The 27,096-nt window shown below is 44.4% G+C and overlaps 2 protein-coding genes and 1 long non-coding RNA gene across 3 annotated transcripts in view; 2 read left to right on the top strand and 1 right to left on the bottom strand.

The window, feature by feature from the left end:
• Positions 1–27,096, bottom strand: part of LOC120991124 (zinc finger protein 585A-like) — a 2,129,672-nt gene that overhangs the window by 1,767,677 nt on the left and 334,899 nt on the right. The gene's annotated exons all lie outside the window — the stretch shown is intronic.
• LOC120991122 (zinc finger protein 501-like) overlaps positions 1–27,096 on the top strand; it is a 200,565-nt gene that overhangs the window by 118,672 nt on the left and 54,797 nt on the right. Inside the window, exon 4 of the mRNA XM_040420012.1 lies at positions 22,648–23,719. Coding sequence (XP_040275946.1) covers positions 22,648–23,719 — 1,072 coding nt within the window. The remainder of the gene's footprint in view (positions 1–22,647; positions 23,720–27,096) is intronic.
• Positions 507–16,742, top strand: LOC120991208. Its single transcript, XR_005776561.1, has 3 exons — positions 507–534; positions 16,251–16,375; positions 16,691–16,742. It is a non-coding gene; the product is annotated as an uncharacterized LOC120991208 (long non-coding RNA).

The following is a 27,096-nucleotide window of genomic DNA, read 5'->3' on the forward strand; positions in this document are numbered from 1 at the left end:
AGTGAAGAAGACATCGGGGGACTGTGTGACTCCCATCATCCATCTCCAGGAGTCAGGAGGGCGGAGCAGGACCCCTCCCCCCATCACAGAGCCTCCCCCTCACCCCCTGATACATGAGCAGAAGATCCTAGAGCTCACCCACAAGATGATGGAGCTGCTGACTGGAGAGGTGACACTGCTGGGAATGCTGGGAAATTCTCCAGTAACAGCACTGGAGGGGTCTGGGTGATGACGGTGTCATTGTGTTGTCAGGTTCCTATAAGGTGTCAGGATGTCACTGTCTATTTCTCCATGGAGGAGTGGGAGTATATAGAAGGGCACAAGGATCTGTACAAGGAGGCCATGATGGAGGAGCACCAGCCTCTTATATCACAGGGTAAGAGCCGTCATGTGCAGTGTATACACGTGTGTGCAGTGACATGTAATGGAGGAGCACCAGCCTCTTATATCACAGGGTAAGAGCCGTCATGTGCAGTGTATACACGTGTGTGCAGTGACATGTAATGGAGGAGCACCAGCCTCTTATATCACAAGGTAAGACCCGTCATGTGCAGGGTATACACGTGTGTGCAGTGACATGTAATGGAGGAGCACCAGCCTCTTATATCACAAGGTAAGAGCCGTCATGTGCAGTGTATACATGTGTGTGCAGTGACATGTAATGGAGGAGCACCAGCCTCTTATATCACAAGGTAAGAGCCGTCATGTGCAGTGTATACACGTGTGTGCAGTGACATGTAATGGAGGAGCACCAGCCTCTTATATCACAAGGTAAGAGCCGTCATGTGCAGTGTATACACGTGTGTGCAGTGACATGTAATGGAGGAGCACCAGCCTCTTATATCACAGGGTAAGAGCCGTCATGTGCAGTGTATACACGTGTGTGCAGTGACATGTAATGGAGGAGCACCAGCCTCTTATATCACAAGGTAATACCCGTCATGTGCAGTGTATACACGTGTGTGCAGTGACATGTAATGGAGGAGCACCAGCCTCTTATATCACAAGGTAAGACCCGTCATGTGCAGTGTATACACGTGTGTGCAGTGACATGTAATGGAGGAGCACCAGCCTCTTATATCACAAGGTAAGAGCCGTCATGTGCAGTGTATACACGTGTGTGCAGTGACATGTAATGGAGGAGCACCAGCCTCTTATATCACAAGGTAAGAGCCGTCATGTGCAGTGTATACACGTGTGTGCAGTGATATGTAATGGAGGAGCACCAGCCTCTTATATCACAAGGTGAGACCCGTCATGTGCAGTGTATACACGTGTGTGCAGTGACATGTAATGGAGGAGCACCAGCCTCTTATATCACAAGGTAAGAGCCGTCATGTGCAGTGTATACACGTGTGTGCAGTGACATGTAATGGAGGAGCACCAGCCTCTTATATCACAAGGTAAGAGCCGTCATGTGCAGTGTATACACGTGTGTGCAGTGACATGTAATGGAGGAGCACCAGCCTCTTATATCACAAGGTAAGAGCCGTCATGTGCAGTGTATACACATGTGTGCAGTGACATGTAATGGAGGACACCAGCCTCTTATATCACAAGGTAAGACCCGTCATGTGCAGTGTATACACGTGTGTGCAGTGACATGTAATGGAGGAGCACCAGCCTCTTATATCACAAGGTAAGAGCCGTCATGTGCAGTGTATACACCTGTGTGCAGTGACATGTAATGGAGGAGCACCAGCCTCTTATATCACAAGGTAAGGTCCGTCATGTGCAGTGTGTACACGTGTGTGCAGTGACATGTAATGGAGGAGCACCAGCCTCTTATATCACAAGGTAAGGTCCGTCATGTGCAGTGTATACACGTGTGTGCAGTGACATGTAATGGAGGAGCACCAGCCTCTTATTTCACAAGGTAAGAGCCGTCATGTGCAGTGTATACACGTGTGTGCAGTGTATCTTGAACTTTCACTGAGCACAAGCTCCAGACCCTGCATTGCCTCGTCTAAGAAAGCTCGCCCCACAGCATGGAGAGCAGAAATCCAGAGAGCGAGATACTGACAGCTCCTCTGCGGATCCTGGGTTGGTGATCCCTATTCAGTGATGAGATGTCCATGTCTGCTAAGCAGGAGGGGTGTGTAGCCGCTTCACACACTGTGAGGGGTCAGTGTGACCTGTCCTTTATGGAAGGTAGAGCAAGATGCCTGAACTGGAGGTTAGGAGAGAGTCCTGTGTGCATTTCACTGTGCAATATGCCTAGTCATATCTGTATATATGCTTAACAGGCCTGGTTGTACCTTTATTCGTGATGAGCAGCATGGGCAATATTTGTTTTCACAATATTTCGTGAATTTTTACCCCAATATACCTGATAAATTCACGAAATTCTAGAATTCGTGATCTTCAGTCATTATTTTCTTGATTGCGAAAAACGGCAATGTAACATGCGCGTATTACGCACGCAATACAGGCATGGCTCACTTTTGCAGCTCCTAGAAGTTTCCTGAGACTGGAGAAAATGTACCGTAACGTAATTCCTATCACACTACCTAACACCCTGCCCCGGAACCTATCAGCTCCACTATATCACTATCTAACCTACACTGACCATCTCCCACTAACTATCTGTAATATATATATGAGCTAACTAACTAACTAATGTAATTGGATAAGGAATAGGATCCAGATGAAAGCACGGAGCACAGCAATGTCACTGCTCTCTCTCTCTCAGAACTGCAAAAAACTGCAGAAAATGGCTGCTGGGGAGGTTCTTATATAGTAAGGGGTAGGGAGCTTTCCTATTGGTTGCTAGGGATGTTGCTAAGCTCTGACAAAGACATTGCAGCCTTCTCATTGGCCCATAAGCAAGAAGGGAGGTTACTGACGAAAAAAAAATCTAGAATATTCACGATTACAAAGATATAGCACCATATTCTACATCTTCGCGAATTCTCAAAGTGCCGATAAAAATTTGTGATTAGAATATTCGCGATCAAAACTAATCTTTATACAATCAAAGTTTAAAATCTAAGGCCAGATCCTTAGCAAACTTCTACAACATATAAATAATTTGTTCTTGATTTTCTGACATGGACATTGGAAATCTACAACATTGGCGGAGTAGGTGGATCTGCCAGTTTACTTTTCGCCTCTGGAGGCATAAATGCTAGGTTTCCACCCGGTCATGGCCAGATAGAAAAGAAAAAGTTTTAGGCCATGTATTTATGTGGGACCTTATCGAGAGATTCAAAAGGAGATGATCTTAAAACTTAAAAAAAAGTTTTCAGATATACCCTTGATGTTTTTGAATGAGTTGGGAACATCTTTTTCATGGACTGAAAACCAGAGTGTGGCAAGGTCTTCATGATTGAATCAAAGAGGCCTATAAATAGTAATAGAGGATGATCCTCAGGTCTTGGCAGAGTTCAGTGCCCTAGACACACACGATCTGCAGTGTGGGAAGTCTCCAGTTACATCCTTAACTCATCTGAATGAGTTGAGAAACCTGACCGATTGGTAGATTTGTAGAGACCCAAAGTGTGGCTGTATCATAGAGGCCTCTATAACTCTATAATAGAGGCTGGTCAATCTTCAGGCTGTCAGACTGAATCTTTCCAGATCTTGGCAGAGTTGAGTGCCCTAGACATCTGCACTAGGGGAAGTCTCAATAGCCTTCTTGATTCATCTGCCCGAGTTGACCTCTTCAGCCTCAACGGTATGATGGCTGTAGTGTGGCCTGGTCTTGCCTAATTTTCATCAGAACTCTAGGTATCGAGGAAATCGTAGGAAAATGTAAGCCAGGCTGAACCTCTAAGGAATGGACAGGGTATCAGCTGCAAAGGTATTGTATTCCTGATAAAACGAAAGGAATGTTTCCATCTTGGCACTGAACCTATTTGCCCTGAGTTAAATTACTGTTACTTCCCACATCTTGACAATCTGCTTGATGATCTCTGGATTCAGAGACCATTTTCCTGGAACTGCTAGACTCTGTTGGTCGGCAAAAGTGTTGAGGGAGCCTCAAATAAGTACAGCAGACAGATGAATTAGTTTCAGTTCTGTCCATGCCATGCTCCTTCCCACTTCCTTAAGAAGGGGTTCTGATCTGGTGCCACCATGTTTGTAGTGACTGCTTCCCCCTGAATCTGTGGGGTAAGTCAAACAGCATCTTCTATAGCATTAAAGGTGCTGTCCGAGATTTTTTTACTGATGACCTATCCTCAGGATAGGTCCAACAGTATCTGATTGGTGGTGGTCCGACACCTGGGACCCCACTAATCAGCTGTTTGAAAAGACAGCGGCGCTCCTGTGAGTGCTGTGGCCTTCTCTCTGCTTTTTCTAGGCCAGTGATGACACGTTCATGCGTCATGTTGTCTAGGTGCAGCTCAGCTCTATTCAAGTGAATGAGGCTGAGTGCAATACCAAGCACAACCACAATACAATATATGGTGCGGTGTTTGGTAACCTGCGAAAAGGCAGCAGTACTCACAGGAGCATCAGTACCTCCTCAAACAGCTAATCGGCGGGGTTCCCAGGTGTCGGACCCCTACCGATCAGATACTGATGACCTATCCGGAGGATGGGTCATCAGTAAAAAAAATCCTAGAAAACCCTTTAGGTTTGAGAAGAGGGACCTCTCAAGGGATTCAAAGAGTCCACTGACTTTTTTGTCCCTTCAGGTGCAATACTCAACCTAGTTGAGAATCTTTAGTAGTGAACAGAATCCAGATCAGCCAGAATGCAGAACACTTGTCTCTGAGAGGTTTCTACCATGTGAGGATTGACAAGCTTGAAATGACAGAGTCAACCTCCTGCCACCACAAGCAGCAAAACCTGCAGCAGCAGGAGCCAGTTCAGACTCCTCAACATGATAGAGCAGTTTCCTCATGGGCTGCGCCAGGCTGAGGTAAATCAGCAAGCTGAGACCTCAATGCCCAGGTTCAGGCATTCCCAGACTCTGGCCTGTCTCAGGTGCATACTGGTGTTCCCTGACCCTGATCAGCTCTGCCTTTTACAAACCCCCACAGGAGGTTGATTTCCCCTGTAACTGGGGCTCCTTTGGATGCCCCAGTTACAGTGGAAATAGTACAAAAAAAGTCTCTCATTGTCTCCCAAAGGTCTTTCAGTAAACTCTTGTGGACAAATTATGTGGAAAAAGTTAAAAAAAATTATAAAAAGAAAAATTTGAAAAATAAATAAAATACAAATAAAATAAAAAAAGAAACAAAATATTATGTGGCAAAAAATAGAATATTATAAAAAAAATTCCATAAAAATAAAAAAAGGAAAAAGTGCAGAATAAAAGAGTGTTCACAGCCTTTTTATGACCATTTGGGGAACATACAGTTGCAAGAAAAAGTATGTGAACCCTTTGGAATGATATGGATTTCTGCACAAATTGGTCATAAAATGTGATCTGATCTTCATCTAAGTCACAACAATAGACAATCACAGTCTGCTTAAACTAATAACACACAAATAATTAAATGTTACCATGTTTTTATTGAACACACCATGTAAACATTCACAGTGCAGGTTGAAAAAGTATGTGAACCCCTAGACTAATGACATCTCCAAGAGCTAATTTGAGTGAGGTGTCAGCCAACTGGAGTCCAATCAATGAGATGAGATTGGAGGTGTTGGTTACAGCTGCCCTGCCCTATAAAAAACACACCAGTTCTGGGTTTGCTTTTCACAAGAAGCATTGCCTGATATGAATGATGCCTCGCACAAAAGAGCTCTTAGAAGACCTACGATTAAGAATTGTTGACTTGCATAAAGCTGGAAAAGGTTTAAAAAGTATCTCCAAAAGCCTTGCTGTTCATCAGTCCACGGTAAGACAAATTGTCTATAAATGGAGAAAGTTCAGCACTGCTGCTACTCTCCCTAGGAGTGGCCGTCCTGTAAAGATGACTGCAAGAGCACAGCGCAGACAACCTACATGGAAAATGCCAGACCGCTGGTACTGAATTATGTCCTTTATTACAAAATCACATTATACAACATACATGATTAAAAGAATCAGTGCAGGAGATAAAAGCAACATCACTGGAGGAGACATACGTGAGACGGAGTCCCCATCATGGAAAAATGTACAAAAAACATGGTCATGCATATAGAAATTCATACATGCTAAGATAAGGGACATTTACCCGTGCAGAAAGTCTCCTCCAGGATGGCGCCAACCCCAACGCGCGTTTCGGCATACCTTCGTCTGGGGGTGAAGAAGAATCCTAGAGTGTCAGCTAAAGACTTACAAAAGTCTCTGGCATATGCTAACATCCCTGTTAGCGAATCTACGATATGTAAAACACTAAACAAGAATGGTTTTGAAGGGAGGATACCACAGAGGAAGCCAGTGCTGCACAAAAAAAAAACATTGCTGCACGTTTACAGTTTGCACAAGAGCACCGGGATGTTCCACAGCAGTACTGGCAAAATATTCTGTGGACAGATGAAACCAAAGTTGAGTTGTTTGGGAGAAACACACAACACTATGTGTGGAGAAAAAGAGGCACAGCACACCAACATCAAAACCTCATCCCAACTGTGAAGTATGGTGGTGGGGGCATCATGGTTTGGGGCTGCTTTGCTGCGTCAGGGCCTAGACGGATTGCTGTCATCGAAGGAAAAATGAATTCCCAAGTTTATCAAGACATTTTGCAGAAGAACTTAAGGCCATCTGTCCACCAGCTGAAGCTCAACAGAAGATGGGTGTTACAACAGGACAACGACCAAAAGCATAGAAGTAAATCAACAACAGAATGGCTTAAACGGAAGAAAATACGCCTTCTGGAGTGGCCCAGTCAGAGTTCTGACCTCAACCTGATTGAGATGCTGTGGCATGAACTCAAGAAAGCGATTCACACCAGACATCCCAAGAATATTGCTGAACTGAAACAGTTCTGTAAAGAGGAATGGTCAAGAATTACTCCTGACCGTTGTGCACGTCTGATCTGCAACTACAGGAAACGTTTGGTTGAAGTTATTGCTGCCAAAAGAGGTTCAACCAGTTATTAAATCCAAGGGTTCACATACTTTTTCCACCTGCACTGTGAATGTTTACATGGTGTGCTCAATAAAAACATGGTAACATTTAATTCTTTGTGTGTTATTAGTTTAAGCAGACTGTGATTGTCTATTGTTGTGACTTAGATGAAGATCAGATCACATTTTATGACCAATTTGTGCAGAAATCCATATCATTCCAAAGGGTTCACATACTTTTTCTTGCAACTGTAGGTGTCAAAAATATATTTAAAAAAAATAGAAAGTTCTAAAAAAATAAAATACAAATAAAATAAAAAGGAAAAAGTGCAAAATAATAGTGTTCATTGTCCCCCAACAGACTTTTTATGACATATTATGTGGCAAAAATATATTTAAAACAATAAGTAATAAAACAATTATAAAAAAAAAAATACAATAAAATATTAATAAAATACAAATAAAAGTAAAAAAGAAAAGGTGCAAATAAAAAAAAATAGCTCAGTGTCCCCCAAAGGTCTTTTTATGACCTCTTGGGGGACATATCATGTAGCAGAAATATATTAAATATTAATTTAAAAAAAGAAGAAAATTCATAGAAGAAAAAACATCACCACATCAACCAAAACCGTCACCATTACCGCCCCATTCACATGAAACTATACATATTATATAACAAAACGGCCTACGCAAAATAGGGACCTAATTATAATAATTTATTTTGGTTTCAGTTTGCATATTTAAAGAATAAGGAGCTGTAGAAAAAAAATACTTTTAAAAAATGTTTTGTACAGTTTCCCCCAAATAAAACTACAAAAAATGTATTATAAATCCCTACATAGGTGTCACGTAAAAAAATTGTTGCAAAAATTATTTTGGTAGTTCAACAAATAAGATAGTTACAGCCGTTTGAGCCACTTGTGCTAAATCACAAAAAAGTGTCTGGTCATTAAAGGGTTAGCCAATGAGCTCCTTCCCCACTAGTAAGTTAAAGCGCGGACTGGTTATTGCAGGGCCCCTATAACTGGGGGCAGGAGGAGGTAATAACTAGTGAGCGCCAGTCTCCGCAGTGAAGGAAAGTGCTTACTGGTTATTGCAGGGCCATCACTGACAAAAATCTATAGCGTTGAAATTTACAGAAATAACTATCACTGAGAAAATAATGACTTTTCGTATAAAACTTAACTTTTACTTCTCGATATGTAAATAATACCCCACAATGTATACAATAATTGATAACGTATTGTGCCACATAAGAAGAGCAGAGCCTTACTTTGGACGTGGTCAAAGATAGTATCATCCAAGTAATAAAGATGCAACAACTTCCAGTTTTGAAGACCAAGGGCTTGGATGCTTTGGCAAACGAGAAGTGAGGACGAGGGGGGGGGGGGGGGGGGGAGTTTTTCCCTGATGAATCCCTCAAAATACTACCCCTGCCTAAAGGCGGAGCACCCGCCCTGAAAGGAGCGACCCCACCTCTCAGTGGCTAAGCCCTCGCTGTCACCTACTGTGAGCCTGCCAAGGTGTGATGAATGCTTGTCCCGACGCGTTTCCCCAGTGTCTTGCAAGCTGGTTCATCAGGGGACCAAAGATAAATAATCCAATAGGCATCAATGATACTGGCAGCATGGTAATGGCATCCTGATGTAGTAAGGCGCACTCACAAACTGGCGATCAGGCCTTAAAATAGCTTGAAATTGGCACTGGTAAATGGCCCCTCCTGCTGGAACAACCAATCACAAAGTCGGCATCAGTATACACGCTACTGTCGGCCGGTGGAACGCACATATGATTCCAAAACCGGAAGTGCGTCAGGGCTCCTGCCGATGATGCTTCCGGTGTATGGAACGCTTCACGGAGCATTCATAGGAGCTTGGGGGAGCCATAGCAACAGTTGTAAACAAATATGGACAGATAAACTGATATATATACAGATATATGCCATAGTTGTTTAAAGCTGAGTACATAAAAGGCTGATTATATATAAGTATGCAAGCGCAAGGATGTCAATTAACATAAATAACGGGGTTATAATAGGGAAAAGATATAAAGCTGTGGGAACACGTTAATAATGTCCCTCACAGATCCCCACCAATTTAGATAACTATATTTATGAACCAATCTTGGTTCGATAACAGGCAGATAAACTTATACTTCAAATTGTGAGCAGATCACTATAGACAACGGTTAATCAGAAAGAGGGGGGAGAGAAACATCTAGATAGAACAGGTGAATGAAATTTGCTCATTTAATACTGTTTTAAGGCGATATATCCACTGGGCTTCCTTCCGAAGAATCCAATTGTCCCAAACAAAATCAGAGAATGTGTCCCTGGTGCCATCCCACAAGATAAACACGTTGTCGATGTACCGACCCCAAAACAATAAATTAGGGTGTCACCACCAGACATCTGAGAAGCTCTGACAGACGTCCTTCAGAACCTCCTCCTTGAGGTTCCTTTTTGTTTTGCTTTCATTTTCTCATCTCGTTAGCCTCTCTCAGCTGTCATGTAGTTGCACTGATTGCATCCCTTTAAATCCCTTCCCATACTGCATCACTTTGCGGTTTATACAACTTCCTGGAGTGTATGCATGCTGGATGCTACTACTGAGTCTTCTACAGATTCCCTTACGTCCTAACCAGTGGCACAAATGGGGTATTCTGCCCCTGTGGACTGGTTAGGACTGGTGGAAGTTTAATGAACAATAAAAAAACACCAGCATGCACACGCCCTCCCTGCCCCCAATAAAGAGGGGTGTGACCCTCCAAACCATGTGTTTTTTTCTGTCCTGCGGACAGGACGGGTGCTGCGCTCCTCCAACCCTGCGGTGGAGAGAGTGTTTGTTTTTCCCCCCCTTTTTTATTTGAATCTCGTGGGTCTTATATGTTCCCTTGGGAGCTGCGCCGCTCCTCCGATGCGGCGGAGGATGTCCTCCGGTTTATGCCGCTGTTTGCCTCCCTTGTACAGAGCCCTGCTACTGTGGGGCTTACCTTTTTTTCTGAGCTGGAGTGCTGGAGCGGCGGTGGCGGCGTCCCGCATGTTCGGCTGGGCGCCGCCTTCCGGCGGAAGTGACGTCACTTCCGGGTTTTCGCTCCGGCCGTTCGGATCGTCGGCCGGAGGTGTATTTTCATGTTGTAAGGCCGTGGGGGGCCTTTAAATGCTTCAGGGTCCCTCTCTGGGTCCAAAATATAAAGTTTTCTCTTTTAGCTTTTTCTTTTAGTTTAAAGATATAAACTCAGAGGTTTACCCCGCCCCCTTTGTGGGCGGGGCTTCCTTTTTGGCGCCAACAACCCTATTTAAACTGGATGAAGCTCCAGGTTCAGTCTCCTGGAGCGCAGCTTGCTGTTAACCTTGAGTGTGGTTTGGTGCTAGAGTGTTGTTACCTCTGTGTGCTGAAAATCTTCTTTGTGCTGATTTATATAGAGCTTGCTAGGATCTTCTGGGTAAAGATCCTGAAGCTTGCGATTAAGCGCTGTTTTCTTGAATTTTGCTAAATTCATGAATCTTTTTAATTTTCAGCCATGTCGTCTACCGGTGACGGTGAGCGAGAGCCCAGCAGGAAGTCCGCGGGCAAGAGGCGCCACCTGCAGTGCCATGACTGTCAGATCGTCCTGGAGGACTCTTACGATTTCTCCCAGTGCCCATCCTGCAGGGCCAAGACCCTCTCCCAGCTGGAGCCATCTGTCCACGACGTGGTCGATTGGGTGAAGGGGTACATGGAGTCCAACATGACCCAGGTCAACGCCTCCATACAGGAATTGAAGAGTGCCCTGGTCTCCAAGCGTCATCGTCCCTCCTCCCCCCATCGTGCTATGGAGGTCTCGGGGGGTCAGGAGGCGAGAGAGGGTTCAGCCTCTTCCTCCTCGGATGAGGAGGATGGTTTTGCATATTTTTTTCCGCTGGAGAAGGCCCAGCGACTACTAAAATCCGTCCGGTCAGGGGACCAGGACGTTGATCCGGGGGAAGCCTTATCCTCTGCCTCTAGGGGGCCTAGGGCCTTTAAAGCGGATGATTCTCTCCTGTCTCTGATGAAAACAGAGTGGAGAAAGCCAGAGAAAGGTCCAGTGTTGACCAAAAGGTTCAAGGCGGTGTTCCCGGGTTAAAGAGAATCAGGTATCGTCCTGGGGGCCTGTCCCCAAAGTGGACATGGCGATAGCAAAATTATCAAGAAGGACCCTGATCCCTTCAGACGACGGGTCAAGTTTGCTGGACCCAATGGACCGGAAGGCGGACTGCGCCCTTAGGCGCGCTTACTCCTCGGCATCCGCTTCCGCCTCAGTCGCAATTTCCTCGTCCGAAGTGGCGAATTTTCTAAAATCTAGATTTTCTCAAATCCAGTCTGACCTGGACCAAGGGGTCTCTAGGGACGACATTCTGGCCTCATGTAAGACGGCCAGCCTAGCCATTGACTTCTTGTGTGACGCAGCTCCACAACAACTGAAACTGGCATCCAAGACCATGGCTCTTTCAACCGTGGGTAGGCGGCCGCTTTGGTTGAAACCTTGGAAGGCGGATACGACCTCAAAACATAACCTCTGTGCCATGGCATATGAACCCGGCAAACTCTTTGGTGCAGAGCTTGACCACATAATGGAGGGGCTGTCGGACAAGAAGGGCAAGTCCCTTCCCCAGCAGTCCTTTCGTGGTCGGGGCAGGGCGTATAGTTCCAGAGCGGAACCGTAACCCCGACCCCAGAGGAATTGGGGTTCCCGTAGAGGAGGAAGATCCTCTCGGGGTTCTAGACCCCCCAAGAAGTCCTCGGCGCTCTGATTGCGGGCCTCCTCGAGGCTCTTGGTATTTAGCCGGTCTGACTGGAGATCTCGGGCTCCCTTCTCCCCACATTCCCGTAGGCGGCCGCCTACAGCACTTTCTACCTTGTTGGCAGGATCATATCCAGGACAGTTGGGTCCTGCGTGTAATTTCTCATGGCTACCTTGTAGACTTGAGCAGTTTGCCTCTGGACAAGTTTGTCCAGACAAGGCTTCTTCCCAGCAACAAGCAGAAGATTCTAGAAAGCTATGTGCTAGAATACTTCCAGAAGGGGGCCTTAGAAGAGGTTCCTCTCCAAGAGAGGGGAACAGGTATCTACTCCCCAGTTTTCCTGGTACCCAAGAGTACCAGTGGTTGGAGGATGATTATAGATCTGAGGTTCTTCAACCGTTTCATAAAACAAAAGAAGTTCCGTATAGAAACTATCCAGTCAGTGACCAATCTTCTTATGCCGGGAGATTTCTTGGCAACCTTAGACCTCAAGGATGCTTATCTCCATATTCCCATCCATCCTGGGTCCAGAAGATTCTTAAGGATCGCGGTAAACATCGGGGGGGTCCTAAAACATTTTCAGTTTGTGGCCCTCCCATTTGGGATTTCTTCAGCCCCACACACTTTCACCAAAGTAGTGGTCTCTGTGGTGGCCGCACTAAGGCTTCAGGGCCTGAGCATAGTTCCATACCTGGACGACTGGCTCCTCAGAGCTCCTTCCCAAGCGATCCTGTCCCAACACATCCAACAGGCTGTTACATTCCTACATCAGTTAGGATGGATAATCAATTGGGACAAATCCCAACTTCAACCAGCCACCTCGGTAAGGTTCCTGGGGTTCATGGTGGATTCAATCAGGATGACAATTCATCTCACTCCCGAAAGAAGGCAATCCGTGCAACAAACAGCCCGTTCTCTCTCTGTACCAAAACAGGTAACGATTCGAACGTGGATGAGGATGTTGGGACTAATGTCTTCAACCGCAGAGGCGGTACCTTGGGCATTATGGCACCTACGTCCGCTCCAGTCGGAAGTATTAGCCAAGTGGAATCACAGTCCGGTGGGACTCAATTCCGTGCTCTCCCTGCCTTACAAAGTCCTATCCTCTCTGAGGTGGTGGTCCCTCCTCACGGACGGCAAGTCCCTGATCCAACCCTCTTGGATCATACTTACTTCAGACGCATCCCTAGTAGGCTGGGGTGCGCATCTTCAGGACAAGACAGTCCAGGGAACTTGGACACCTCAGGAGAGGTTATTGTCATCGAATCTCCTGGAGATCAGAGCAATCAGACTAGCTCTTCTTCATTTTGCTACCATCATTCGAGGGAAGGCAGTGAAGGTACAGTCAGACAGCATGACCGCTGTACTGTATATCAACAAGCAGGGAGGCACGAGGTCACAAAGTCTCCTGAGAGAGATAGGGGTGATTTTGGATTGGGCAGAACTGAACCTCACCCACTTATCAGCCGTTCACATTCGCGGAGTTCACAATGTGATTGCGGATCGTCTGGGCCGAGGTCTTCCAACCGGAGAATGGTCACTTCATCCAGAGGTCTTCAAGGAGATAACGCTCAGGTGGGGCATGCCAGAGATCGATCTCATGGCAACGAGGTTCAACACCAAGGTGGAGAAGTATTGCTCCCTTTACAGGGAGGACAACCCGGTGGCAATAGATGCGCTGTCAATCCCATGGAGGTTCAGGCTGGCCTACATCTTCCCTCCAATTTCCTTGATACTAAGGGTCTTGATGAAAATCAGAAAGGACCAAGCGTCAGTTATCGCCATTATCCCATACTGGCCGAAAAGAGCTTGGTTTACCCAACTCTTACAGATGAGTCGGGGTCAATTTCTGAGGCTTCCCCCAGAGAGAGTACTGGTGTCGGGGGGCACCCAGGTCTCCTCAAATCTTCAAATGTTCAACCTGATGGCCTGGAGGTTGATCAGTCCCTTCCAGGGATAGAAGGGCTATCGGGGTCTGTCTTGAGAACCCTGGAGCACTCCAGATCAGAAGCTACCAATAAGGCCTACTCCAGAATCTGGAAGATCTTTTCATCCTGGTGTACAAGACATCAGCAAAGATCCACTGAAGCTTCCATCCCGATGATCCTCCAATTTCTTCAGGACGGTCTGGACAGGGGGCTATCACCAGCTACCCTTAAAGTGCAGATTTCAGCAATCTCTGCTTGTCTCAACAGAGCTATTTCTCAAGACCCCTTTATCAAGAGGTTCCTGAAGGGAGCCTCAAGATTAAAGCCTACAGTAATCAGACCTATCCCGGCCTGGGATTTGTCGGTCGTGCTCAGGGGGTTATCATCTCCCCCCTTTGAGCCCCTAGAGGAGGCGGGATTCAGGTTCCTGACCTGGAAGATCACCTTCTTGTTAGCTGTTACCTCTGCAAAGCGAGTTGGGGAACTCCAGGCCTTTTCTGCCTTTGAGCCATATACGAAGTTCCTACAGGATCGTGTACTTCTAAAATTTTTACCTACCTTCATCCCAAAGGTTCCTTCCTTTGACAATATCAATCAGGTGATCTCCCTACCAACTCTGGCTCCACCCCCCTCCTCTGAGGAAAGAGGGCTCCATACCCTCGATATTGCGAGATGTCTTAGGATTTACCTGGAACGCTCCAAGGTATTTAGGAAGGATGAAAACCTCCTTATCCTTTTTTCCGGTACCCATAAGGGGAGGAAAGCCTCTAAGCCCTCCATCAGTCGCTGGATTAAAGAGGCAATTCGGGAGTCTTATATGTCTCAGGGCTCGGAGCCCCCTGAATTTGTAAGGGCCCACTCTACTCGAGCAGTGGCCACTTCTTTTGCAGAGAGAAGCTCGATCCCATTGGACGTGATCTGTAAGTCAGCTTCTTGGAGTTCTCACTCCACTTTTATCTCACACTATAGAGTGAATACCAGAATACATAGTTATTCCTCATTTGGCCGGACAGTGTTATCTTCCGCCAGGCATGAGGACCCTCCCATGGGGGTTTCTACTTGCTAAATCCCCATTTGTGCCACTGGTTAGGACGTAAGGGAATCGTTAATTTCTAACGATAATTTGTTTTCCCTTAGTCCTAACAGTGGCACACAAATTTCCCCCCCTATGTTTATTAATTGTGATTATGTTTGTCTACTTGTAATTACACATGGTTTGGAGGGTCACACCCCTCTTTATTGGGGGCAGGGAGGGCGTGTGCATGCCGGTGTTTTTTTATTGTTCATTAAACTTCCACCTGTCCTAACCAGTCCACAGGGGCAGAATACCCCATTTGTGCCACTGTTAGGACTAAGGGAAAACAAATTATCGTTAGAAATTAACTATAAGTTTTGTTCATTCATTTGTATTTTCCTGTTTGCTGGATCTCAGGTGACCCTGACTCCCTCCGTATCAAGTGTAGGGAGCCGGTGGTCGTGTCCCCTCACTATTATAGGGTGTTCAGGTGTTATACAGTCGAGGTACGAGGATATGCGATCTTCTACCATTGAGAATTTTGCATAGGCTGAGCAGTTAGGGAGAGAGTCAGGTCTGTTGCAGGGCTGCCCCTTTTGTTCCTTAGTTTTGGATCCAGTCAGTCGGATCTTGCTTTTGTGTCTTCTTGTTTGCTGTACACCTTCCGTGACATAGGGGCCCATTGACGACAGGGTTTATTGGAGACAATGGTGTCTTCCCACCAGCCCAGGAATAGGTTGGCATAACTGGGCACACAAGGGCTACCCATAGCCGTACCCCTGAGCTGGTGGAAGAAACACGTCTCAAAGATGAAATAATTATGTGATAAAATGAACTCAAGTGCTTGGATCACTAATTCAGAGTGTAACTTAAATTGAGTACCACAGGTGCTTAGAAAGTATTTAGCTGCTGTGATACCCCATTCATGGGGGATTCTTGTATAAAGGGCCTCTACATCAATAGAGGCCAGATGGACGCTCTCATCTATATGGATATTCTCAATTTTAAGTAACAAATCTGTTGTGTCTCTAATATAAGATGGCAACGATGACACAAAAGGACGTAAGATGTTGTCAACATAGGTACTGATACTGTGAGTAATGGATACCACACCTAAAACAATGGGACATCCCTTGAGGGAGAGTACTCTTTATGAATTTTGGGGAGGGCGTAAAATGTGGGAATCTGTGGGTGTGCCGGCACCAGGAACTTCATCTCGTGCTTAGAAATCTGTGTATTTCCAAGGGCACCTATAACCATAGATTAGAACTGGTAGTGCAGCAGATACTGGGCAGGTCCTGGTCGGTAGTCAGGGCTCTTGTTCTCTCTGGTATCAGCCATTCCTCCAGCCTGCAGGTAAGATGAGCTGTGAGGAGACAGTGTGGTGGAGAGCTCAGACATGTCACCTCTGAGATTCTCCTCCATTACACACAAGGAATCCTTCTCTGCTCCTCAGCTTAGTATGATGGGGGAGTAGTAGTGGGGGTTGTCATCATTCTGTGCTGGATGAGAGAATCTGCACCGTGTGTATGACGTTTTCACTGCCAGGAACTTAGATACACATGGAGCTCATTCCTTTTTTCCTTTTTCTTTGGAGGAGGGAAGAAGAAAACCAGCAATACGACCCTTCTCCTGAATGATCAACCAAGGATGGACAGGAAGGAGATCAGCAGAAGAATATTAGACCTCACCTTGGAGATCATCTCCCTGCTGAGCGGAGAGGTAAACTTTCCTAGATTTCTTTCCTATTTATTGTATTCTGTAACAAGTCAGACTTTGGGAAGGAGAATCCATCATAGGAAGTGATCGGAAGAGTCCAGGGCCCTGTAGAACGGCCTCCAGACCTTCCAAGTAATGGAGAACCTGAAGATCAGCCCCCAGTATGGTGAGTGATGTATCATGTGACCAGTGACCAATAGTCATGTTGTAGGAGCCATGAGAAGGTAAGTAGGCACGTTGTACCCAGGAGGAAAGGGCCAGAGGAGAGCACATGGCCCCTGAAGGGTTTATTCCCTAAGTGTCACTCTCCATCCACAGGAGTACACAATAGTGAAGAAGACATCGGGGGACTGTGTGACTCCCATCATCCATCTCCAGGAGTCAGGAGGGCGGAGCAGGACCCCTCACCCCATCACAGAGCCTCCCCCTCACCCCCTGATACATGAACAGAAGATCCTAGAACTCACCCACAAGATGATGGAGCTGCTGACTGGAGAGGTGACACTGCTGGGAATGCTGGGAAATTCTCCAGTAACAGCACTGGAGGGGTCTGGGTGATGACGGTGTCATTGTGTTGTCAGGTTCCTATAAGGTGTCAGGATGTCACTGTCTATTTCTCCATGGAGGAGTGGGAGTATATAGAAGGACACAAGAATCTGTACAAGGAGGCCATGATGGAGGAGCACCAGCCTCTTATATCACTGGGTAAGACCCGTCATGTGCAGTGTATACATGTGTGTGCAGTGACATGTAATGGAGGAGCACCAGCCTCTTATATCACAGGGTAAGACCCGTCATGTGCAGTGTATACATGTGTGTGCAGTGCCATGTAATGGAGGAGCACCAGCCTCTTATATCACAAGGTAAGACCCGTCATGTGCAGTGTATACATGTGTGTGCAGTGACATGTAATGGAGGAGCACCAGCCTCTTATATCACAAGGTAAGAGCCGTCATGTGCAGTGTATACATGTGTGTGCAGTGACATGTAATGGAGGAGCACCAGCCTCTTATATCACAGGGTAAGAACCGTCATGTGCAGTGTATACACGTGTGTGCAGTGACATGTAATGGAGGAGCACCAGCCTCTTATATCACAAGGTAAGAGCCGTCATGTGCAGTGTATACACATGTGTGCAGTGACATGTAATGGAGGAGCACCAGCCTCTTATATCACAGGGTAAGAGCCGTCATGTGCAGTGTATACACGTGTGTGCAGTGACATGTAATTCCAACAAACGTTGGGGCGCAGCTTAAACTGTAAATAAATGTGAATAAGAACTGAATGAAATGATCTGTAAATCTCATAGTTCCAGGTTTTCTTTACAATAGATGATAGAACAGATGATGAAAGTGAGACAATTTTACCAATTCATAAAAAAAACATAACGCATCTCAAGATGTTAGTACAGAGGCAACAAAAAAAGGCTGAAAAATAAGCAGTGCTAATAAAAAACAGCTGGAGGAGCAATGTGCAACTAAGGCCTCTTGCACACGGCTGGTATGCGTCCGTTCCGTGCATTGGGGACCGCAATTTGCGGTCCCCAATGCATGGGCAATGTCTGTGCGGCGGCCGGGACGGATCCAGACCCATTCAACTTGAATGGATCCATGATCCGTCCGCACCGCAAAAAAATAGAACATGTTCTATTTTTTTGCAGAGTGGAGGCACAGACAGAAATACGACAGAAGCACTCCGTAGTGCTTCCGTGGGGTTCCGTGCCTCCATTCCGCACCACATCTCCGGAATTTAATGGTTCCGCATCTGTGATGTGTGGTGCACACGGCCGATGTCCCGTGTATTGCGGACCTGACTTATGCATGAGGCCTAAGTGACATGACCAGGTATAAAGAGAGGCAGAGTCTCCCAGAAGCAAAGATGGGCAGAGGTCACCAATCCGTGAGAAACTGCATAAAAAAATGTGGAGTAATTTCAAAATCATGTTCCTCAAAGTAAAGTTGAGGAACCTTTAATTTCCCACCATCTACAGGACATAATATCATCAAAAGGTTCACGGAATCTGGAGAAATCCATGTGTACAAGGCCGATGGTTAGTATTGGATGCTCGTGGTCTACGGGCCTTCGTGCAGCACTGCGTTAATAACAGGCTGATTCTGTACTGGAAACCACTGCATGGGCTCAGGAACATTCCAGAAATCACTGTCTGTGACCACAGTTCACCATGTAATCCACAAATGCACGTTTTTTGTCTCTGTCCATTCCATTTTTTAAAACCCAAAGGCAGAACCATTTATTTCAATGGGGCTGCAAGCAAAATGAAAAAATGAATCCGTGTGCATTCCGTGTCCATGTGTCTGTATGTCCATTCCACCAAAAAATAGAACATGTCCTTTTATTGTCCCTTTTGCAGACAGAGATAGGACATTTCTGCAGGAGCCAAAAATAAATGGTGGCGTGCCCTCGGGCTGAATCTGTGTTTTGCGCATCTGCAGACTGCAAAACACTTACAGCCGTGTGCATGAGCCGTAAAGCTGAGAATTAGTCTTATGTCAATACAATCCAGAAACACCGCCGTTTTCTCTGGGCCAAAGCTCATTTACAATGGAAAACTGTTCTGTGGTCAGATGAACCAAAATGTAAAATCTACGGATGCTGTGGGGTTCCCCCATATGCAGATATGGAGGAGGCATGGTATTACTACTCTTGCACATATCACAGATAGGGGGTCTCTTTGTTCCTTCCAATATTTACAGGCCACTTATAATTTTCCTAGTCATGTACTGTATAATTATTATCAACTGAAACATGCCTTCCGGGCACAATTTGGGGACTTTGATCTGTTTTTCACCACTCCACTCCTTGAGGGTATGGCGAGCAATAAAGACCTCAGGAAACTACTGTCAGCATTTTATGGATATACCACCCAGAGTTTTACAGCAATGTGAGATAAAATATTACAGAAATGGCAAAGGGACATCCCAGATCTGGATGAGGATGATTGTAAGGGTCTCCGGACTGCTACAGAGACCAGTTATTACGTGTTAAGTTTACACATAGGATTTATTATCCCCCCCACACACACACACACCTTTTTTTTTTTTCTATTTTTTTTCCCTTCTCTGATTTTTTTGTTGGTTTGTTTTTACTGTTGTTAGGGAAAAAACTTCTAAGGCTATTGTTGGTGGCGATTGGGCTGTTTGTTGATCTAGATCACACGCAAGCAACCATCTACTTATGCTATTACGTTGAAGCCCAGTTGCACAATGTTTAGTTCTTTTCAATGTATTTGAGATGAAGAAAAGTTTAAGGAAATGGTGTCTTTACTATTGATGGCTAATTGTCCTATTGTCTGGAAATGTATATTTGTCATGGCTATGTTTTGTACTTGCTTTGTATACTGAATTTCCTTCTACATACCGTTTCTTTGACTAAACGGTCCTTTAAAAAAAAAAGAAAAAAGAAAACTACGGATGCTGTGTCCTGCCAACTGAGGAGGAGGTGGACCATCCAGCTTATCAGCGCACAGTTCAGAAGACTGCATCTCTGATGGTTTGGGGTTACATTAGTGCCGATGGTATGGCCATCTGTAATAGATCAGTGATTGTGGAACCACTGTGCCAAGTAACCAGTTTGACATTGTGCCAAACCTTTAGGGCGTTATTCTGGCACCTCCCCAGTATTCACCCTTTAACCCCTGTACAGGGTTAACAGACCGCTACTTCCTGGGATGTTCCTGGTGTACTTGGCAGCTGACCTTCAAGAATCAGGAACTCTGATACCAAAAAGTAGGAGGCTCTGAAACTTGAAAATGCACCCAAACCACAGACACTGTCGGAACAGGAACTAAGACTAGGTTCATAGGCCCTGGTACAAGAGTTCAGCTTGCTCCCCCCCGTACTTTGTGGCAAGGGGCAAGGGAGTACCTAGCCTTTCTACTGCCTGAGGTAAAAATTGAAATGAGGCCCCCCCCCCCCCCCATAGTAAAAAGCAGACAACCCCTTTAAAGACATACTTGGAAAACATTACATACAGCTCTACAAATCGTACAGGAGAATACAGCCCCACATATGTACCTCTTACATCCAGTGACGTCTCCTCTGATATAGATACTCTTTGCTCACCTTCTCCATTCAGACCAGACCACCATGATGATTTCTTTCAGCCATCTCCTCTCTCTGCAGAGTTTGACAAACAGACATCTTAGTTTCCTACTTTTCCATCATCCTCCCACAGTCAGAACACCCCATCCTGCCAACTCAACTGTGTCTGCTGTATTCCCCAGTATTATACAGTACAGACCAAAAGTTTGGACACACCTTCTCATTCAAAGAGTTTTCTTTATTTTCATGACTATGAAAATTGTAGATTCACACTGAAGGCATCAAAACTATGAATTAACACATGTGGAATTATATACATAACAAACAAGTGAGAAACAACTGAAAATATGTCATATTCTAGGTTCTTCAAAGTAGCCACCTTTTGCTTTGATTACTGCTTTGCACACTTGGCATTCTCTTGATGAGCTTCAAGAGGTAGTCCCCTGAAATGGTCTTCACTTCACAGGTGTGCCCTGTCAGGTTTAATAAGTGGGATTTCTTGCCTTATAAATGGGGTTGGGACCATCAGTTGCGTTGAGGAGAAGTCAGGTGGATACACAGCTGATAGTCCTACTGAATAGACTGTTAAAATTTGTATTGTGGCAAGAAAAAAGCAGCTAAATAAAGAAAAACGAGTGGCCATCATTACTTTAAGAAATGAAGGTCAGTCAGTCAGCCGAAAAATTGGGAAAACTTTGAAAGTAAGGGCTATTTGACCATGAAGGAGAGTGATGGGGTGCTGCGCCAGATGACCTGGCCTCCACAGTCACCGGACCTGAACCCAATCGAGATGGTTTGGGGTGAGCTGGACCGCAGAGTGAAGGCAAAAGGGCCAACAAGTGCTAAGCATCTCTGGGAACTCCTTCAAGACTGTTGGAAGACCATTTCAGGGGACTACCTCTTGAAGCTCATCAAGAGAATGCCAAGAGTGTGCAAAGCAGTAATCAAAGCAAAAGGTGGCTACTTTGAAGAACCTAGAATATATTTTCAGTTGTTTCACACTTGTTTATGTATAAAATTCAACATGTGTTAATTCATAGTTTTGATGCCTTCATAGTCATGAAAATAAAGAAAACTCTTTGAATTAGAAGGTGTGTCCAACTTTTGGTCTGTACTGTATCTGCAGAAACAATTCTCTAGAAAAGTCCCACAAATAGAAATAATTATCTGCCAGAGTGCATAGTGTTAACAGTGTCCCCAATAGTAATAATTCCACCATTGTCTGTCACTGTGCCTCAGTGCAAAAAAAAATACCCCCTTATAGTGTGCACCAGTACAAAAAATACCCGCTTACCTTTCAGATCAAACCCCCATATTAAACCTCTGATGAGACCCCCCCATCTCAGACCTACAGATTCTCATATCAGACCTCAGACCAGACCTCAAGACCCCCATTAAATATCAGACCAGACCTTCAGACACCCCATATCAGACCTTAGATCAGATTTTAAAATCAATTAACTTACCTCTCCTGCTACCACTCTCCCGGTCCGGCGGTCTCTCAGCTTTCTCAGCGCTGCATCTTCTAAAAGGAAAAATACAGCACCACTGTCTTATGGGGTCGCAGTTGCAACCGGGCCCCTTAGTATGCCAGTGAAGAATGTTATACTTTGTCTACTCTGTGGTTTGAAAAAAAAAATTTAAAAAAAATAAAAAAATTTATTTTTATAGAGAATCCCTCTAAGAATTCTGAGGAAAAATTAATATTTTTCTTAATTTATAAAGTAGAAGACGAAGGCATCATGCAGCACTGTCAGGCAGTGTTATAGAAATCTTTATAAAGCGGGAATCACACTTGCAGTTTCTGTTATAGTTTTTTGAGCCAAAGCCAGAAGTGCATTCAAAATTAATGACTTACTGTATTTACATCCAGACTAATATAAATGTCAAAAGTTTGTCTGCTCTATTTTTTTGGGGAAAAAATGTCACACATTCCAATTTTTATCTTCACAGAGAATCCAAATAAGAATTCTGAGGAAAACTTCAGGTTATCATTAAATTATAATGTAGAAGATGAAGATATCATGCTGCACTCTACAGGAGAAAATCTCATTACCCTAAATGTACATCCAGGACTTCACAGTACAGATCTTTCATATTATCCCTCTAATCACGAGGAACCTTTTCCTGACCAATCACAGATTGTTACCTCAAGTATAAGTCAGAAAGGGGGTGAAAGGTTTAATTGTGGTAAAGAGTTCACAAAAAGCTCAGGTCTTTCTACACACAGAAGAATTCACCCAGGAGAGAAACCGTATTCATGTTCAGAATGTGGGAAATGTTTTACACAAAAATCTGATCTTTTTACACATGCAAGAATTCACACAGGGGAGAAACTATATTCATGTTCAGAATGTGGCAAATGTTTTACAGATAAATCAACTCTTGTTAGACATGAGAGACTTCACACAGGGGAGAAACCATATTCATGTTCAAAATGTGGGAAATGTTTTACACAAAAATCAGATCTTGGTAAACACAAGAGAAGTCACACAGGAGAGAAGGCATATTCATGTTCAGAATGTGGGAAATGTTTTACACGGAAATCAAATCTTGTTGAACATAAGAGAAATCACACAGGAGAGAAACCGTACTCATGTTCAGAATGCGGGAAACTTTTTACACATAAATCATGTCTTGTTACACATAAGAGAAGTCACACAGGAGAGAAGCCATATTCATGTTCAGAATGTGAGAAATCTTTTGTAGATAAATCAGGTCTTGTTAAACATAATAGAAGTCACAAAGGAGAGAAGCCATATTCATGTTCAGAATGTGGGAAATGTTTTACACAAAAATCAGATCTTGGTAAACACAAGAGAAGTCACACAGGAGAGAAGCCATATTCATGTTCAGAATGTGGGAAATGTTTTACACGTAAATCAAATCTTGTTGAACATAAGAGAATTCACACAGGGGAGAAGCCATTTTCATGTTCAGAATGTGGCAAATGTTTTACACAGAAAGCAAGTCTTGTTGAACATAAGAGAATTCACACAGGGGAGAAGCCATTTTCATGTTCAGAATGTGACAAATGTTTTACACAGAAAGCAAGTCTTGTTGAACATAAGAGAATTCACACAGGGGAGAAACCATTTTCATGTTCAGAATGTGGAAAATGGTTTAAACAGAAATCACGTCTTGTTAGACATGAGAGAATTCACACAGGGGAGAAACCATATTCATGTTCAGAATGTGGGAAATGTTTTACAGATAAATCATATCTTGTTACACATGAGAGAATTCACACAGGGGAGAAACCATATTCTTGTTCAGAATGTGGGAAATGTTTTTCATCGAACCAAAGTCTTTTTAGCCATAAGGGAACTCATGTTGGAGAGATGCTGTATTCATGTTCAGAATGTGGGAAATGTTTTAAGCAAAAATCATATCTTGTTAAACATGAGAGAACTCACATAGTAGAGAAGCCATATTCACATTCCAAAATGAGGGAAATGTTTTACACGGAAAATAAATCTTGTTAAAGATGAGCAAAGTCACACAGCAGATAATCTGTAATGCTAAAATTCTGTAAAAGCAAGATAAAATTTGTATCCTTTGTTATTCACAAACATTAAAATTGGGGCTACCTGGCAACATGTGTCGCAAAACAACAGGTCATAGAATAGTTACATAACTTTCTGTATTTTATATCTGCTGTTTGGCTGTAAAAAAACACCCAAATTGCAGGCAAGATGCAGTTCTGCGTGACTTGCATTCTATCATGACCTTTATACAACCTATGTCCAAAAATCCAAGTGTTGGACTTTCCGTGACCGCCAAAACAACTCATATTGTAACCTCTTTGACTATCATTAGATGCAGTATCACAATGTGACATTCCTATCTTTATATTACATGACATATGTCACCATTGGCTCAAGCCTATTCCTTTAAGAATGATTGTTTTTGGGTGGAATTATCCTGGACCTGCCAGATGCCCAAATTATATTTATCTGAAGTCAACTGTGACTGAGATCCATAAAGAAAAAATATTGTGGATTTAACCACCTAACTGTCCTGCCTGAGCTCAGCTCTGGCTGTGGGAAAAGTAATTAACTGTTCTGCCTGAGCTGGGGTCAGGCAGAAGTGTGGGGGGGGGGGGGGGGGGGTGCTGCTTTAGCTGCTGATATCTACTTATTGGTAGCAGAATGTTGAGCCTCAAATAAGTACAGCAGACAGATGAATCAGTTTTAGTTCTGTCCATGCCATTCTCCTTCCCACTTTCTTAAGAAGGGATTCTGATCTGGTGCCACCATGTTTGTAGTGACTGCTCTTACACTGACTGACTCACCCTACAGATTCAGGGGGAAGCAAACAGCATCTTCTATAGTATTAAAGGTGCTGTCCGAAAATTTCTTACTGATGACCTATCTTCAGGAGTAGCTGTAGAGCAGCGCAGAATGGACCTTCTGACCTGTCTGGAATGCATCAGCCGTGATGGGACCGCCAATCCACCACCGTCCCACGTATATTAGTAGATAACAGAAGATTTCACAGCAGCATATCCAGTGTGTCTTTTATTGGGAACCAAGAGTGCGCACACATAGCAATACGACGTTTCGACTACGCAGTGGCCTTTCTCAAGTATACTAGTACAAAGTTGATCAAACATATAAATACCTTAATAAGCCCCCATGTGACATGATAAGACCAATAGACAAAGACAAATCCTTAATTCCACCTGTGTGTTAATTAAAATGACCACTGCTACCAATAGAAACATTGCCCCGCAATCAAATGTACCTGGTACTCATTAAAAAGACTCCACCTGTATCCTCGTGTTGGCAATACATATCGGCGTCTCCATAGGCCCATTGCGCATGTCCGTGATGTCATCGCGTTGATGCATGGGCGGGGCGCCGTCACCACCGCCAGCAGGAAGGCCGCACCCATCTCCACGACAGCACTGCATGTGAGCCAATAGACACTGCTATTATCGGTCACATGTCGAGCGTGTCATCAATCACGTGATCATCACGTGACCCGCAAAAGGTCCTAGAGCACCGTGAATATATGAAAAAATGATAATAGATCTACTGTGTAAATCACGGCTGTATATTATGTTTAACACACAAAAAAGAGCAATCATACATCCCATATGTATCAATATGTGGTTTAAGCATAGAATAGATTAGTAAGCAGAGCGCCAATATAATCGGTCACTAAGTCCATATGTGGAAAAAATGACATTATTATTATCCACATGTATTACCAAAACTCGGATACAAAAAGGATATATACAAAACAATGAGTAACCGTGTGCATTAGGGAGCAGATGATCATACAAGTGGTATACCTCAAAAAATTCATGTGAATAAAGGGGTGTATAACAAATATATATATATATATATGCCTTAAAATACCCAGTAAAAACATGATATACTAAATCGGACATCATCATATAAGAATATTCTACCTATCTATATTGTTTGCATTAAACTCAATATTTAATCCCTGAGGTTGTAAAGATTGTAAAGTGAAAATCCATTTCAACTCTTTTTTCTTTAACATACGTTCCCTGTCTCCTCCTCTCTTTGGAATCTGCACCGAGTCGATGACCCGGAATCTCAATTGGCTGACAGAGTGTCCACAATCAGCAAAATGTTTGGCCACTGGCTTATCCAGCATTTTTTTCCTTATAGTACTTTTGTGTTTGTTAATGCGCTCCCTGACTTCCATGGTCGTCTCTTCCACATAGATTAAACTACAGGGACAGACGATCATGTAGATGACATACTTAGATCGACATATGTAGTACTCTCTAATATTGAATTTCTTACCACTGTATGGGTGAACAAAGGTGTTCCCTTTCAACATGTTTCCACAGTTGCAACAACCCAAACATGGGAAATTGCCTGTCTTTCTAGGTTTCAAATATGTCTGACCTCCTCTATTAGCCTCACATATGTGGACACTCTGGCAGGCAGGCTGCTACACAGATCGAGGGCCCGGATCTCCTTGGCTGACAGGGTGTCCACCTTTCAGGCTTCCCCTAGGAACAGGAATATGGGTCACAGTACAGATATTGCACAGATCCTAAGAAAGGATTGGCATATTTTACATAGTGGCCTCCCTTCAGTAAGTGAATTTGACAAACCGCCATTGATGGCATACAAACGTGGTGCTAACTTACATGACAAGCTGATTAAGACCGACATATGTGAGGCTAATAGAGGAGGTCATCTCAGAGAGGGTTTTCAGCATGGCAGGAGCATGGTGACACCCAAACAGACCAAGTTGTCCTCTGCAACTGTCCAAAACATGGGTTTTGTCAAAATGAACCAGGCCTGCATTCAGGAGGATTTTCACACTCCTCCGGCTGAGGCCAATGAATAGATCTGTCCTTGCTGACGATGCCCCATCTTGTCACACTTTTGCTGTCTGCCTACCATCCTGTTCCGCATGGCTGCTGCCATCATGCCTCTGCCTGTCTGCCAGCAGGTACCATATGGCTGCAGCTGCCAACACTGCTGCTCCTTGCTGCTAATCTCCTGCGGCCACCACTATTAACACTACGCATCTGCTCCTGCTACTACCACTACTACTACCCATAGACAGCCGATCTACTGCCTTTTATGTTCCAAGACTGAGCGATTATTCGCTGGTGTGCTGGAAATACAGGCAATATTGTTGCTAATTTCACATGTGCCATCTATCCCA

This window comes from Bufo bufo, chromosome 2 (assembly GCF_905171765.1).
Source record: "Bufo bufo chromosome 2, aBufBuf1.1, whole genome shotgun sequence".
NCBI classification, from domain to species: Eukaryota; Metazoa; Chordata; class Amphibia; order Anura; family Bufonidae; genus Bufo; species Bufo bufo.